Source organism: Streptopelia decaocto, assembly GCF_964273445.1.
Source record: "Streptopelia decaocto genome assembly, chromosome: 5".
In the NCBI taxonomy this organism is placed as follows: domain Eukaryota; kingdom Metazoa; phylum Chordata; class Aves; order Columbiformes; family Columbidae; genus Streptopelia; species Streptopelia decaocto.
In genome coordinates, this window is record NC_138659.1 from 6,962,920 (window position 1) to 6,978,191 (window position 15,272).

The 15,272-nt window shown below is 37.5% G+C and overlaps 1 protein-coding gene across 5 annotated transcripts in view; it reads left to right on the forward strand.

Annotated features, from left to right (window-relative positions):
* RALGPS2 (Ral GEF with PH domain and SH3 binding motif 2) overlaps window positions 1–15,272 on the forward strand; it is a 120,256-nt gene that overhangs the window by 24,062 nt on the left and 80,922 nt on the right. For 3 of the 5 annotated variants that reach the window (XM_082052621.1, XM_082052624.1, XM_082052622.1), the window contains exons 2-4: window positions 723–854; window positions 3,947–4,075; window positions 14,469–14,519. In XM_082052621.1, coding sequence (XP_081908747.1) covers window positions 798–854; window positions 3,947–4,075; window positions 14,469–14,519 — 237 coding nt within the window. In that variant the 5' untranslated portion in view covers window positions 723–797. The remainder of the gene's footprint in view (window positions 1–722; window positions 855–3,946; window positions 4,076–14,468; window positions 14,520–15,272) is intronic. The other 2 variants (XM_082052623.1, XM_082052625.1) reach the window with 1 other exon arrangement.

Here is a 15,272-nt window from a genome sequence, read left to right on the forward strand (position 1 = left end):
GGGCACTAACATCTCGTGAAATTTAAGCCCAAGCTGATTTTTACTCTCTGTAACACTTAGGTACTGTTTTGGTAGTGGGTGCCAAAGGTTTCAATTTCTTTGAAGCCTTTTCTCTGCAGAAATGAAAAGTAATGGTATTCTTGCAAGGATGCATTAAAATTTGGTTTGTGGAGTTTTTCATTGTGCGTGTGTTTTTTTTTTTAACAACAATAATTTGGGTAATTTTTGGAGAAAATTGTAAATTTCACTTGTAATCTTAAATTGCTTTTAATGCAGTAATTTTCCTGTGAAGCTGGTGAATAGGTATATAGATAGGAAACTCAGAAAACTTCTTATAAAAGTTTTCTGTTGGAGTTAATATCTGGAATATACTTTTTAAAGCTGGTAAACAAAGGAAAATAATTGTAGGAGAACGGATGTTGCAGGCCTATCTATAAGTTAGAGTTAATGCATGCATTTACACATTGGTACCTGATATATAGAAAATAGTATGAAAAAGAGTATGAAAATCTATACTGCCTGTAAGTAATGTGTCATAACGGAACCTTTGATTGTTTGTTGTTTTTAAGTAATTTTACAACGTGTGTTTGAATCTAAAGTTTGTTCCTCCAGGTGGTGTAGCCGTTTCAAAAGTACTTTATTTTTGTTATGGATTTTAGATGCTGAATCTTGTTTAAAACATGTGAATGAAATGGTTTCTGATTACTTTTTGCTTTTTGTAGGAATGGTTATTCAGTTGCCTTGGAGATGATCCTGCTGCTGTAAATGCAGGGCTGAAGATTAATGGTGTGGGCAGTATGGACCTAATGAACGGACAGTCAAGCAGTGTTAATATTGCGGCTACTGCCTCAGAGGTAAGGGTTACAAAACTCAGTTATTGGATACTTAAGACCACAAATACTCATTTGAAAAAAAACAAGGCACAAAACTGTAAGTTTTTTCTTTTAGCAGATTTGGTGCAGCAGACTTTTGGTTTGTGAGTTGGTTTCATGTGCCTCAGTTTAGATGTGAATCACTTGCAAGTTCTGACCTTTGTATAGCAGAATAAAGCATGAGCAAGCAAAAGCCAAAGCTGCCTTTTTATGTTCTCTTCCATCACATCTAGACAAGAAGCTTTTCTCTTCAAGCTTGAACAATAATAGATACTCTTAGCGCAATAAGCTGGGCTGGCAAGGCCTGTGGGAAATGTTCTGTTCTTTGACAGGTGTTTGTGTGTGTATTGCAGGGCGGTCTGACACATTAGCGCTGGAATAAGGTTGTTCCCTTTGTCTCTTGGGCCATGTTCAGGTACTGGTGTGGGTCACCTCCTGCCCACCAAAGTTTCTGCCCTTTAGAAGCGAACAGCTCATGAGTTACAGGCGTGTGTATCAGCCAAGCAGTGGGGATTGGCCTCCTGTGCTGATGCCTGTTATTTTGGAGTTAATGTAGTTCTCTATTTGTCATCTACTTGTTAAGGGAAAGAAAGGGTGGAGTGAAGTTTGTACAATAACTTTTTGAGTTCTTTTTGCTAGGATCAGGTGAGGAGCTGTTGAGAGATGTGACTGATTCCTAAATTCTTAGCAATGGTGGAGGGTTTGCAAGACCTTGTTGTTTTGTTGTGTGTGGTTTGTGTTTTGTTTTCTTTCCCAAAACTTTTGCAAAACACTCCCTCTTCAAGTGGTTTGTTGTTGCGTTGTTGGTTTGTGGGTTTTTTTGTTGTTAATGCCTTGTAGTACTGGAATGAGGGGAACTGAAAATCTGCCTTCATATTGAGTGATCTTTCCAGATGCATTATTTGTCTGTCTGCTTTAGTGTGACTGAATATATGCTTTGACTTGTACAGATGTACATACAAACATAAGGTTTCTGCTCAGGGGAGACAGTGAGCTTTATTGCTAATGCATATTGTTTTTATTGCTTTTTTCACAGTGTGAAACATGTTTTTACCATAGTGGATTTCAGTTTGTCTCTTTTTTTTTGTCGTCTTCGTTTCTCTTTTGTTTAAAAGACAAGATATTTGAGAACTCTCCAAAGTCAGTAGTGCTGAGAGCCACAAAGTCCTGAAAACAGTTGCTTCCTTGAATGAATCTTTGGACTTACAAAATATGGTTGTTTTATTTATGTATTTACTGATGTGTTTTGATAGCAGAGCTGCATGTGTGCTATGCACTTGCATGTGCATATGGAAATGGGAAGCACCATAAAAAAAGGTGAAAGGAAAACTGGAGTGTTGTGTTATCGAAAGGAATCAATCTCTAGCACAATTTCAGAAGCATTGTGAAGATTTAAACAAGAAAATTGGCATCAGTCTCCAAGACCATTGTTTGTTTTTATAGAGATTCTTGTACTTCCTTTATCATTGGATTGTGAATCTTTGACCATTTGTTGGCGTGCAACTAAAAAAAATTATTGGAGGAAAGCTCTCGTTTTACTCAACAAGGTAGTCTGGAATGTTTACATGATGACTGATAAAATTTAGTAAAATATATGTTGGCAAAGCTAGGTGAATCTTTTTCCGTCAAGTGTGTGTGGGTTTTTTCCCTATTTTGACTAACTGGGAGGAAGCAGGACTTGTAGCTAAAATGTTTCTCTAAGTGTTAGTTACTGAAAATGACTGGTTTGGATGCTTGGTTGTTTTCAAAGTCAAGTTTTTCGGAGAAGTGGGACTGTTAAAAGAACCTAACTACAACTGGACATGATTATTAGATGACGATATATTTTCTGTATATGTCCTTATAACAAAAGTGCCTTAAAATGGGCAGGAGTTTATCTGAGCTGGCTGAATTCTTGATGGGTTCAAATGTTCTTGTTTCTGTGAGTGAGAAGCAAAGTCCAAATACATCGTGTAGCCCTGAAATACTGCCTTGTTAGGTCTTCAGAAGACGACATTAGCACATTCGAACTATTTACTGGCGTCAGTGACTACGTGCTATCTTCCCTCCTGCCATGGCATCAGGAGACACCATGTAGGTGATAAAGATACATCAGTCTCCAAAATGAGACAGACACACCTTGCTTTGTACTTGGTGTGCTTGTTCCTTTTTAGTCAAGAGTTTGCTTTACACCAGGTTTCTGAAAGTGAAAAGAAACTGAGAATCAAGAAACATGCGTAGGTTTTCAGGTCTTCAGAGGAGAGTGCAGGGCAGAAAAGCGTTTGCGTGCTGTATGCGTATTTCTGAAATAAATATGCCTGGGGTTCAGATGTGACTTGTACATCTGAATGTGACATCTCCATCTCCATGCAAAAAAACTCCTTCTTCCTTAATGACTGACCAGAATCTAGATTTGCATGTATATACTAAAGGAAGCGATTACTCTTAACATATATTGTTTTCCTATGAAACGTATGAAAGCCATGTATGAAATGTATGAAACCAACATGAAGTGTTAATACAAAGTGTTAATTTTTTCTTGAACCATATTTGTCTTTTGCAAGGAAGCTAAATGTATATTGTAGATTAAGATTCATATTCTAGGATCTGGTATTTTTTGCAAATGTGAATTACTAACATTAAAAACCAACCAATCAAAAAACCGAAGACAGTTTATTTGAAGTGCCTTCTACAGGAATACATACGTAGCTCACAGCATAAGTTTTGTACATTTTAACACTTCTGAGAGAAGCAGGAAGAGATTGATACCGGTCTTTGATGTTAACTGTTCCTTTGGGGCAGACCTTGTCTTTTTCCTCAACATAGTGGGATTTTTTCTGTTTGAAATTCAGTGTGACTGTATTGTTATTGTTATTATTAACATTCCTGTCAACGAAATTTGAATTTAATTATGCCATTGGTTTACAAGTCTCTGATTTTTTTAGTAGTCTTTGTCAGGAGAAAGCACATCCTGTGGTTGACTTTTAATTGATAATTTGTCCAATAGAAACATTCTGTGAACAGTGATATTTGTACAGAAATTTTGTTTATGAGAGTGTAAAAACAAAAAGAGGAGAGAATCAAAATATCCTCAGTGTTTTTGTCTGTTTCTTCAGAAGAGTAGCAGCTCTGAATCCTTGAGTGACAAAGGTTCAGCTGAACTGAAGAAGAGCTTTGATGCCGTGGTATTTGATGTTCTAAAGGTTACACCAGAAGAATATGCGGTAAGCAATTCAAGTAATTTTTGTTACTTCATGTGTGAGTCGTCTTGGCTACTTTTCCCTCTGCTTTTCCACTTCTACATATATTTTTTTGCCTAGCTTCCATTGTCTTTGAATTTCAAAAATGGATACTACACTATAGTTCTTCATTGTCTAAATTATTTTTAATGTAACTTGGTTAATTCTTATGTCTAGGGAATGTTTTCTTCTTTTGGGTGCCATGGTAGAGAATGATGGGTTGGCTATCCTGCAGAACCAAAACCAAACGAGTAAAAAACAACAAACAAACAAAAACCACGGTATTATTATTATTATTATTATTATTATTTTTTAAATCCTACTTGTAGAGGTTAAGATGACAGATGGTCCCTCCATTTCAGTGAGTCAAGTATGTTACTAGAAGGATTGTTGACAAGCTATTGCTTGTACTACATTCACTATTCGATTGATGAGATGGATGATGAGTTGGCCTGAGATTATCAATATGCGATAGTATGTATCACAAAATATTCCCATTAAGTTTGTTCTATTTTTTTAATTGTTAATAACTATTTCAGTTAATTATTAATGGCTAAATTGATTTTAGTGAGCACACTGAAAATTTAAAGCATCTGTATTATGAAGTGGTACTTACACATTCAATTCTTCTTGGATAGTTAATGAGATTTATTCCTGACTGAGGTCCAAGTCAGGTAGTTTGGGTCTCCTTTTTACTCCTTTGTCAGAAATACCTGGGTAATGAGTCACCTGCATCTCATAGGAAGATATTTTTGGGGCTGGCTGTCCTTTTAGTTTTATCTTACAATTTCTCTACGTAAAGGAAATTTAAGGGAATTTGGGGCTAGGGGCATGAATTCAAGTGGAATTATGTATTCAGGCCAGAACAGCTCCACGTTCCTTTGAATGGCTCTGCTATTTAGCTGGTGGTAGATGCTGTTGAGCAGCAGAGCAGATCGCTTAGTCTCTGTGGAGCTGCTGTCACTCACTTGGACAGCAAAATATACAAAGGTGCTTTGTCTTTCATTTCATATTCCTTTTGCTCTACTAAATCGTCTGTTCTGTGCAGAAACCTTTTACTTTCATGGGTGTTCGAACTGTGACCTACTTAGTTAATCTTGGTTAGATAAAAATCTTTATTAAAATCCAGTGTTTTTGCTGTCTTCATTTTATGCTTCATACTGGGTAGAGTTCCACTCACGAACAGGAATAATTTCACATTACAGTTATGAACCTGTGATTGTATTTTTTGGTGTTTTTACTACTTGGTATAATTCTTCTGTTTTCTCAGTTCCCTGAAATAAAACATCTTTACTCTTAGCCTTCTCACTTTTAGAGTTTCTACTTCTTCATATTAGATTTCGCTTACTGTAAATGGATCTGAAATGTCTTATAGAATTCTGAACAGTTGAGAAAAATTGCCAGTAGTCAGCGTGTAGCCCTTTGGCAAGGTTATAATTAATTTCATTTATTTTTCAGTGTTTCTGTATTCAGCTGTACTTCTTCATTAATGTTTGTTTCCCTGGGCAAGTTTGTCTGCTTTCCCAGTCGGCCTTGCTTGCTTCGAATGCTGTCTTTTTCTGATTGTTCTTGCTGAAGGTTGTAGGAATAAGTAAACTTGCCCAAAACTTGGATGCCGTGGAGGAAAAGTACCTTTGACCCTTACACTTGTTTTTATTATATTGGCCATTTCCTTATTCTTCCTGTTTTTAGTCCTACCATAACAGATAAGTTATAAAATCTTCATCTGGATTTTGGTGTTAATGTGAAGCCTAGCAGAGTGACACAGTATGACCAGGCTCTTGAGGATACCAGCACTGAGGAGAATGCAAAACTACGTTAGTAAGGTTTTAATTATAATAGTGGGTCTGTACCTCTCAGGTTGGACGTGGATATGCTACCAATTGCCTTTTCAAAGTATGAGAAAACTCCTAGTTTAGTGACAGTTGTTGTAAAACGGATGCAGTGCAGACTACTGACATCTGGGACTTAGTGAAGGCTGAATTCTGTTACCGACTGCAGAATGAATACTGTTTGGAAAAAAAAAATGTTTTTTGAAGTGGTGAACTGAGGAAATAATTTGTGGGCTGTGTAAGTGCCTTATTCATGGAGAGGAAGGATAATGTGATAAAGCCGGTAAAAAAGCAATAAAAGCAAGTTGTTGTACAATTAGACAGCTGTCTAATTAATGGTTAGGAAACCTTGGCTTGAATGAAAAAGAATTCCAGTGCATAGGTAGCATAAAGATGAGAGTTAACTGATAAAATTGACATCAGTATTGGGAGGTCTTATCCTGCACCTTCTATGGCATGTCGTATTTTGATCAAAATGGGTCACTGTGTACAGATGGGACAATTACAATTATAGTAGAGAAAGAGGAGGAAAAATCTGAAAGGTGATTAACTTTGAGAGATACTGGAAATAGAATTAACGCTAGCAGTTTCAATACTGATACGAGAGAGACAGATGTCTTTTCAGTTCCCACTGTTAGAGACGTCATTGTTACTTCTAAATGCGATCTGTTTAGTCAGTTAGTGGGTAACAGACAAGTTGGACTACAAAAGCTATTGCTTGTAATCCTATGTTTTCAAGAAGCTGCTTGCCAAGCCAAAGAGAAGCCGAAGTGTAAATATTTTTGGTGATTTTATTTCCATATTCTTCCCTTTGGCAGTCATCTAACACTGTCCCGAATGCACAGTTGGTGTGCTGTTTCATGTAATGGTCCTTTGTTCCGCCTCCTACGAACTTTCTAGCAAAAGTATGCCAGCCTTCCAAGGGGTCTAGTTTGAACAGTAAGGGGAACTATTATTCTAATAGATGTATTATAGTCCATTTATACTGTTGTTACCAATCCAGTGTTTTAAGTCCATTGCGAGGTTGAAGGCTGCTTTAGAAAGGGCAAAGTTATAGCTGAAACAGGTGAGATCTTCAGGCGTAGCTGCTGCTGTTGCAAATTTGTAGTTTGCTTTATCCCCCTGCAGCTTACAGATCCAAAGTTTCCAGGGGATGTATTGAATGCCTGCATGTTTCATAAATTTTGGGGAAAAAGGATTCTATTTGTTGAGTATGAAGTAGGACACATTTGTTTCCTGCTAAGGATTCTACAGACAGCTTCCTAGCAGTAGCTAATAAGGAGACTGTCTCTGTTTTTAAATACCTGCTTTTAGGCTGATCACTGCTCACTTCTTTTTTAAACAGCTGAAAGCCACAAAACAAGTTGGTGCCAGGATTACCCAGCGGTGTCTGGCCCTGCGCTGGAGCCGTTGTGTGCGCAGGGCCGGCAGGGCTGCAGTGAATGCTGTCCCTTTTCCTTGAAGGGAGAAGTGTGGTTTGGAGTGGACAGGACAAAATTTGTGGGGGAGAGGGATATATGTTAGCGGTGCAGTGACAGTAGAAAGCGGGGGCTGGTGAGACTGAAAGAAAAAGGAAAATGCTTTGAGGACATGAGCTCCAAATTAAGATGCTGGCAAACCTCAGGTTGAAGAAATATTTATTTTTTGCTTTACAGTAAATTCATATTCCTTAGACTGCTACTGTTTAATTATTTGACTGTTTAGCACTTTTTGACTCACTTTTCCATTTTATACTTGAACTTAGCCACGGTGGTGTAAATATTTGAGGTAGAATTAAGGGAAGCGCAGCTGTATAAATCCGTTGCTTTTTTTTCCCACCTAGTTATCTAAGAAGGATTCTTTATTCTTTGCCCTAGTCTGTGAAAACGCTACAAAGTGAGTTTGCATTAAGATGTATGTGCATTTCTTTTCTTCTTGATTCCAGTTAAACTTCGTCAACTGGATGTTGGAAAAAGCAATATTGCTTAATTTGGAAACAATATACAAATGAAGTTTATTTTTAAAATGTTTAGGTGAAACAAGGAATCTTTCCCAGAGGCATTCTTAAAACAGTTGAATATCAAGTTACCTCTATCTGGAAAAAGAGCATGAGAGTGTGTTTTGTAAAGGAAGCAGGTCTCGAGTTATAGAACCATATTGCTGGTGTAACAGAAGTGCAGAAATCGGTCTTGAGGTGTGTAGGGTTCAACAAACGCATTTTTTGCTCCTTGGAATAGAACAAAAATAACTTAAACTGGCTTGAGGTTCTCCCGAGGAGACATTTCTCTCTTGTGCGGGATTCTGGCAGATTCACCGTCCCCTTGGCGAGTTCCCGCGCAGCTACTGGTGTGAGCTGTGCTGCGCGGCTCCTGGCAGCGATGTTGGTTTTGGCCTCTCCTGAGCCTGGTTGGCGGTGGATTAGGGAGTTTGAGGCAAATCTGTCTGCATCTGAGAGCGGTTTGGGGAAAGTACTGGGCCCTGGGAGCTTGTGATGAAAAAGAACTTCTGCTTGTATGTGTTCCTCTTAGCTTTATTTTACACAGGAATGCTAAAGAATAAGTGTACTCCCAGTGAGAGCAAGAAGAAGCAACTTTGTCATAGCATGTGGAGGAACTATTAATGATAAAAGTTCTGGAGCAGACTTTGTGAGAAAACAAGTAGAGTTTCAACACAGAACTCTTATCCCCCAGCGTTCATCTTGGACAGCAGAATTATTCTCTTACTGATGCAGTGCTTAACAGAGGCTTAGCTATTTTTTCAGTGAGGAAAGTTATTCTGGCAGCGCGGAGAGACAGTGCTGAGCCAAGTTGGAAGGCTTAAATATAATTCCTTCTAAAAATTCAGATTAAGGAACAATTTATGAAGTGCTGCTTGAACCAACATGGCTTCAGGGAAAATCAGATTATGGCAGTGTTCTTCAATAACCAAAATGCAGGCATTTTATTTTTTTCATCTCGGACAGAACCTTAGTTTTTCTGTTCACAATGAGAGTCTCTGTCCAGGAGCTCTATGGGAAGTGTCCTCATGGTAGGTACAGGGCAGGAAAACTTGCAATACAGCAAGTAGCCTGATATAAGCAGTTCATGCTTGAGAAGGCCTAGGGACTAGAAAGGCGGGATTATAGTCCAGATCAAATGGGAACTTTCATATAGGGGCATGGAGAGGAGCTCGATGCAGTGGTGTGAACTGCACCTAGGAGTTCTTAAATTACAGGGTTTTATGGAAGAAGGACAATCCATATGTGTTCACAAAGAAGAGAGAGAGAAGGAATTGGGGAACGTTTTAAAATATCACTTCATTGAACTCTCTGTATTTGTCAAAGAAGCAAAATGAGATGTGGTTCTTAATCACCTGGTTGTAAATTTTCTTGCCTGACAACCTTGTCTGAGAAGAGGGTAACTCTCTTTATCTGTATATGAAACAGTGTGTTAATTAGTATTTTGAAGTACTTGTTAAGCAATCCAACATCTCAACACACAGGAGGGCTAAAATATTTTGCTGGGCACTGTCCCCCAACAAGGTCTTTGAACTACATGCAAAAGCTCCCATGGCTGCGCAGGGGTGACAGTTCCCCTGTGACTGCCATTCCAGCGTCTTAACTGCAAGATGATCATTCACGCTTCTTTAAAGGATGGTTTTCTCTTGTAGCATTCTTCAAGTGATTGTGGATTAGGCAATATATTAGTCTTATATTAAAAACATACCTCTTCTATTCATATTCTAGAATTGTTATCTAGGATCTAGGGTAAACATAAATACAAAACTTCCATTTAGCTCTTTCATTGCCTGAGCAATGAAGAAGTTCTTTGATACATGTAAATGAATTAAATAGGCTTCTGGAGAGGCAGAAAATATCAAGTTTTCCCTTTCTTTGTGTAATCAGGATGTTTATTTAAATGGGGAGTAAGAATAAGTTCAAGGTTTTGTATTGCACACGTGATTTTCTTTTTTAATATATGCAGCTGACAACTCAAAACCCAGAGGTTATGGCTGGCTTGCTTCATGTAACAAATTGATGTGAACACTTAAAATTTTTGGATTGAATATTAAAACATTAAACCGCATTTAGGAGAGGGTGCTATCCAGGAATTTGTATTGGCTGGGTTAAGGAGCTGGAATGAGAAAAAATAGTGCATTGTGTCTCTTCGCTGCAGAAACCAAATTAGTGGCTTGTTTATTGGGTTTTAAATTAATTTGATCATGGTAGAAGTAACTTTTTTTAAAGAGTTGAGCAATGGCATCTAATGTGAACATCATGAATTATTTTCTAAGTTTTGTCATTTCAAGTGCTATTAATTAGAATGATGGCCTTTCAGTTTGCTTTATTTTTCACTTAGCAGTGAGCAAACACCCTTAAAAAGGTAAAAAATCAGTTAAATTTTAGACTTGTAAGTTAATGTTTGAAAAAAAAAATTGTCAAAGACATTTTTAAATTCTTAATGTGAGATACGCTGTCATATCTGCAAACTCAAATGGCTTTTTATCCATCAACATTATCCATCATCCATTAGGTATTCAGCCATCAGTCACTTGACTCTTGAATTGTGAACAATTTTCTAAGTTCTTGGAAGTCTGAATGGAAATTTCAAGCTCTCTAAGAAGGAACTTTGATAAGGGATGTTTCTTGAACAAGTGGTAACGTGATACAGTGTTACCAAAGGTGGATATTGCTTTTGCTGAAAGCAGCAAGATGTGTAAATCAAATAAGCAGAAATAAAAACCAGCCTAATATCAACGTGATACTAGAAGACAGAAGTTTATGGTGGTTTTTCTAGCTTTTAGAGTTACTGTTTTTATATTGTAATGTTCTTAATAGCACTTTAAAATATTTCTAGTAATGTACATCAGTCTTGAATTTTGGCATGTGTAGGTTTTTCCCCAATATTAATATACCATTCCCTGTTTGAAATATATGCATTTATTTTGATATGTGAATTCTGATGTGAAGTTATGAAGTGTGTATTGATCCTGTCTTGGTTTAAGAGGCACTACTGAAGCAAATTATGCTCTAATTTAGCTAAGGCAGTTCAGGTTGATTAAGATGCCAAATTCTGAAGGACTGGGAAAACAGACAACATTTATTTCTAAGCATTCTCTTTTCTGTGTGAACAATGAATTAGTTTCGTGGCTCACTTTTATTGTGCTGTTGTAATCTGGTTTTAGTGAAGAGGATTTGCACTGAAATGTTAGTAACTATTGAACTGCCTGGGTCCTTTGTAAGAATGTTTTAATATGCCCTGTATTAAAATTTCATTGAAGTGCACATTCTTCTGGTTTCACCTTCCCCACCCCAACCAAATTTCTAAATAATTTCTTCTATTGGGAAGCATAGCGATATATTCATTTAGCCACAGATTTACCTAAAATAATACATTTCTGTGGAAGCTTGGTACACTTTAGCAGACAAACAGGAGATTGGAGATGGAGTTCTATGGCCGGTGTTTCAGGACTGGGTTCTTCACCTTGGAAATCAAAAGGAAGAGTTGACTATTGCTGTACTGTGTGGCTGCTGTGTGGTCAGGATTGGGTCAGGCAAGGGAAATGAATCCACACTCCTGTCCTTGCGTCTCTTGAGTGTTCTCTGCAGGTCAGAAGGTGTAACTCCTTGGTGCTTGTGCCTGCACAGCCGTGAATACGTTTTTAGGTGATTTACAGGACTGGGATAGATTTTCTTCTTCCTACTGAGTGGGAAGTTTAAAAATAATACGCACCCCCAAATATCAGGCAAGTTTGTCCTGCGCGGTGGTACAGACTTTCTGTATTTCGAGAAGTGCTGCCCTCACAGGGAAGCTCTTTTCTTGGGCATTCTCAGTTTATCATCTTAAACTTTTAAGTAAGATTTAGAAACAAATAAACTTCTGCCTCAGCTCCTTTTAGGATAAGTGTTGTCTGTTTTGATTGTTATGTTCAGGTCCATTTTAACTCTAGAAATTAATTAGCTAGATTTTCCCTGCACCCTCCTTAAGTATCATGCTTTTGGAGAAAAATATTGTTCCCCCTAACGTGTTGTATGTATTTCCCTGCTCCAGTGCAGACTTGCCATGTCTGTTTGTTTCCTCAAAAGAGCCTTATACCTAGATAGCTCAAATTGTCAAGATGAAACCATATTTGCTTATATAGGTGTAGTGTAACATAACCAAGAATGACATCGATGACATGTTTAGAAGTTTCTAAAGCTCTTCTGTGTGTGAAGATCGCGCTGTACCCTTCAGGTGTTGCCGAGTGTTGGCAAGCACGTTGTGGCTTGTGGCAAGGTGATACCCTGTCCAAGGGCTCTAGTGCTTTCCCAGATAACCTGCCCAGGTTAGGAAGAGGGAGTATGAGAAATTGCTAGTGTTATATGTGCATGCATTCAAAATCCTTCAAAAGCCAAATTTTATTAACTGGCATTTGGATAGTTTATGTTATTTGGACGCACTTTCACAAATTTCCCCGCTTCCCCTGCTAGGAGTGACTTGTGGCTGGCAGTACTTTTTGTGGCAAGATAAAACTACCCCTCTTGAAAAAATGCTTTGTGTGAAGATTTCTGCATTTCTCACCTCGATGATCTTAAAAACAAACAAACAGAAATTCTGAAAGTATCTTTAATTTTAGGAAAAGAGACCGTTTTTGTTCCCTCAAGGATGTCATTTTTTCATAAGCTTCATAATAAAATAATTGAATGGTTTTAGTTAGCAAGGTTGCTTTCAGTTTGAAAGGCATCCTGTTTTTGGCAAAAATTTGTTATATGTTTTTATTGTAGTTGCTATGGGTGCAAGGGAATAGACAAGTTATGTTGAAGGCAAAGAATATTTTGGCCTAGTATATTCCTGAATTTCTATTCTTACTAATCACTGCTGCTTACAGCAAACTCTGTGGGGGTTACGTGTGTCTGATATCCTCGCCTTAACGTAAACTTCTAAGGTACAGGGTAATTTGTGCTGTCAAGACAAATGCTGAGGCTGATCAGTTGATTGTGAAACCATATTTAAGAATGGAAGCTTGGGGATTAATTTTTAAACTGGCATTTAAAGAGTTCATGGATATTAATGAATGATAGGAACAAGTCATATGCCTCATACCACATGTGAGTCCGTATTTGTTACAAGACTAAGAATGTCATGTTTGTGTAAAAGTTTGTCCAGGATTTATGGCTACAGAGGCGTTCAGACACGCACATTTGTGAGTGTATATAGTCTTGTTTGTAGGTGAGTATATGGATTCAGTTAAATTGGTCTGCTTAAATCTCACTTTAGCCCAAGACTAGAAAAAGCTCATCTAGCTTTCAAACATCATTGTTTGGAAGAAGGAACAGCCAACTAAAGCAGAACCCAGGCAAAAAAGTGTGTAAAAAGCAAACTCAGTCATAAAGGGCTTGGTACTTCTATGATGTCGTACTGCAAAGTACCAGATGATTGTGTTCAGCGTGTTGGTTACAGAAACTGATTTATATATGTATTTTATGGTCATGTTTGATTGCTAGAATTTATACCTAAAAATAGATGTAGAGGTCAAGCAGATCTGCTGCAAAACGTAGTTTGGGTTGTCTTTGGCAAAACACATCACTTCTCGTCTCATTAAAGTAGGTGCATCTCATTGCATATGCTTGCTTGCAACTAGAGCATCCTAGTTAAACTTTTTCTGCAAGGTTGACTTGATTTATTAAACTATTCTATTATCCAACGGTGACATTCAATGGAAACTGCAATTTGTGACAGTCACAAAGCTGTCGGTGTGTACCACAGAGCATATAAATGGGGAACTGCTATTTTCAAGGAGATGGGAATAAAACTCTGCTACTCACGTCCGAGCAAACCAAATGAGGGCCCTGGGTTCATTATTAAAAGGGTATTTGCGCTATCTCAGATGGCACTGGTATTTCTGAGCTACCTACATGCTCTGAAAGGGATGGTCTCCTTTGCATACATAGGTGGACAGCAATCCTACATTGAATGCTTAAAATAAGGCTCTGTGAATATGTTTCAGAATGCAAAACCTGGCCTTTGGGAGTTCCTCTTTACCCTTTTCAAAGCCAAACAGACATCCCAGAATGAAAATGTACTTATTAGTTCTGACTTTCTGGAAGTGAGATGGCTGTATTTAATTTTAACTGTTGCTGTGCAACTGGACAATGACTTAGTTATTCAACTATGGTTCAAGTATTGATAGAAAAATTTTAGGGATGTTTCAATAGAATTATGTAACACTGAGACTAAGATGCAGAGTTTGAAGAGAGACTGCACTTGAGCAACTAAAGTTAATTCTTTGTATTCTTGAATAGCTTCTTAGACAGTGTTTTTAAGTTCAAGCCCTGACTTGCATACTTAAGTGCAGGATTATGCTCTTGAGAATAGTTTACTATTATTTTTTAATTTTATTAAATGTAAAGTTTGAAGCACTTTATTCTCTGGTTTTGCAGGATGGCCCTGTGGTAGGAGCTGAAACCTCTGAAATCAGCTACAAAATGAAACTCTAATAATAAAAGGAAACAGAACCAATACAGTTCTCATGCAGCACAACGACTTAATGAAATGCAAGGCTAATTTTGAGCTTAACTTATTATTTTTTAATATTTTTTTTTTTTTTAGGGTCAGATAACACTAATGGATGTCCCTGTATTTAAAGCAATTCAGCCAGAGGTAAGTAGTTCATTGGTTTTGTTTTCAAATTTAAATTAAAAAAAGTTATGCCGCTGTATAAATTCCGGAATTGCAAAGTGTATGTATGTCAATAAATCTTATTTTTTTGTCTCAGATTATGTAGCTCTGAAGCAGATGGTTTTGTAACAAAAATATCTGGACCTAATAGTTTGGGGAATGAAGTATTGGTGTTTAAATATGTTCAGCTAGTGCTAGAGATGGAATATGTGGGTTTTAATGTTTCTGAATGGCAGACATCTTGATTAGACTCTTCTGATCATAGTGTTTAGATTTCAGCTCCTGATACCTTGTCCTGTACCTCGTGCTGTCCTGTGTTTCCCTAACTGGTTCATATCTTTTTTTGGAAAAAGCAAAATGACCGTAGTGGCACTTTGTGTTTGAGACGGATGTGATCTGTGGATATATTAGGATAATACATTAATGACGTGTGTTTTCCCTTTGTTTTCATTTAATGCTGTATTCCTTTCTGATTGCAGCCTGACTTGAACTGATGTTTTCAGAATCTTCACAGTGACTATAACAACTGACAAATTTGTATATCCTTATTTCTGTACAATTAGCATTTTCCTGTGAACATTGTTTTGCATTTTCGCAGGTCTATTTTTCAGTTTATTGTCCACTTTGTCAGTAGTTTGGAAGTCTTGTTCAACTCAGCATTCACCCTTAGACTATCATAAGCTATTTTATTGCTGTCATGCTTTTGTCATGTCACTCTTGTTGCACGCGGAAGGA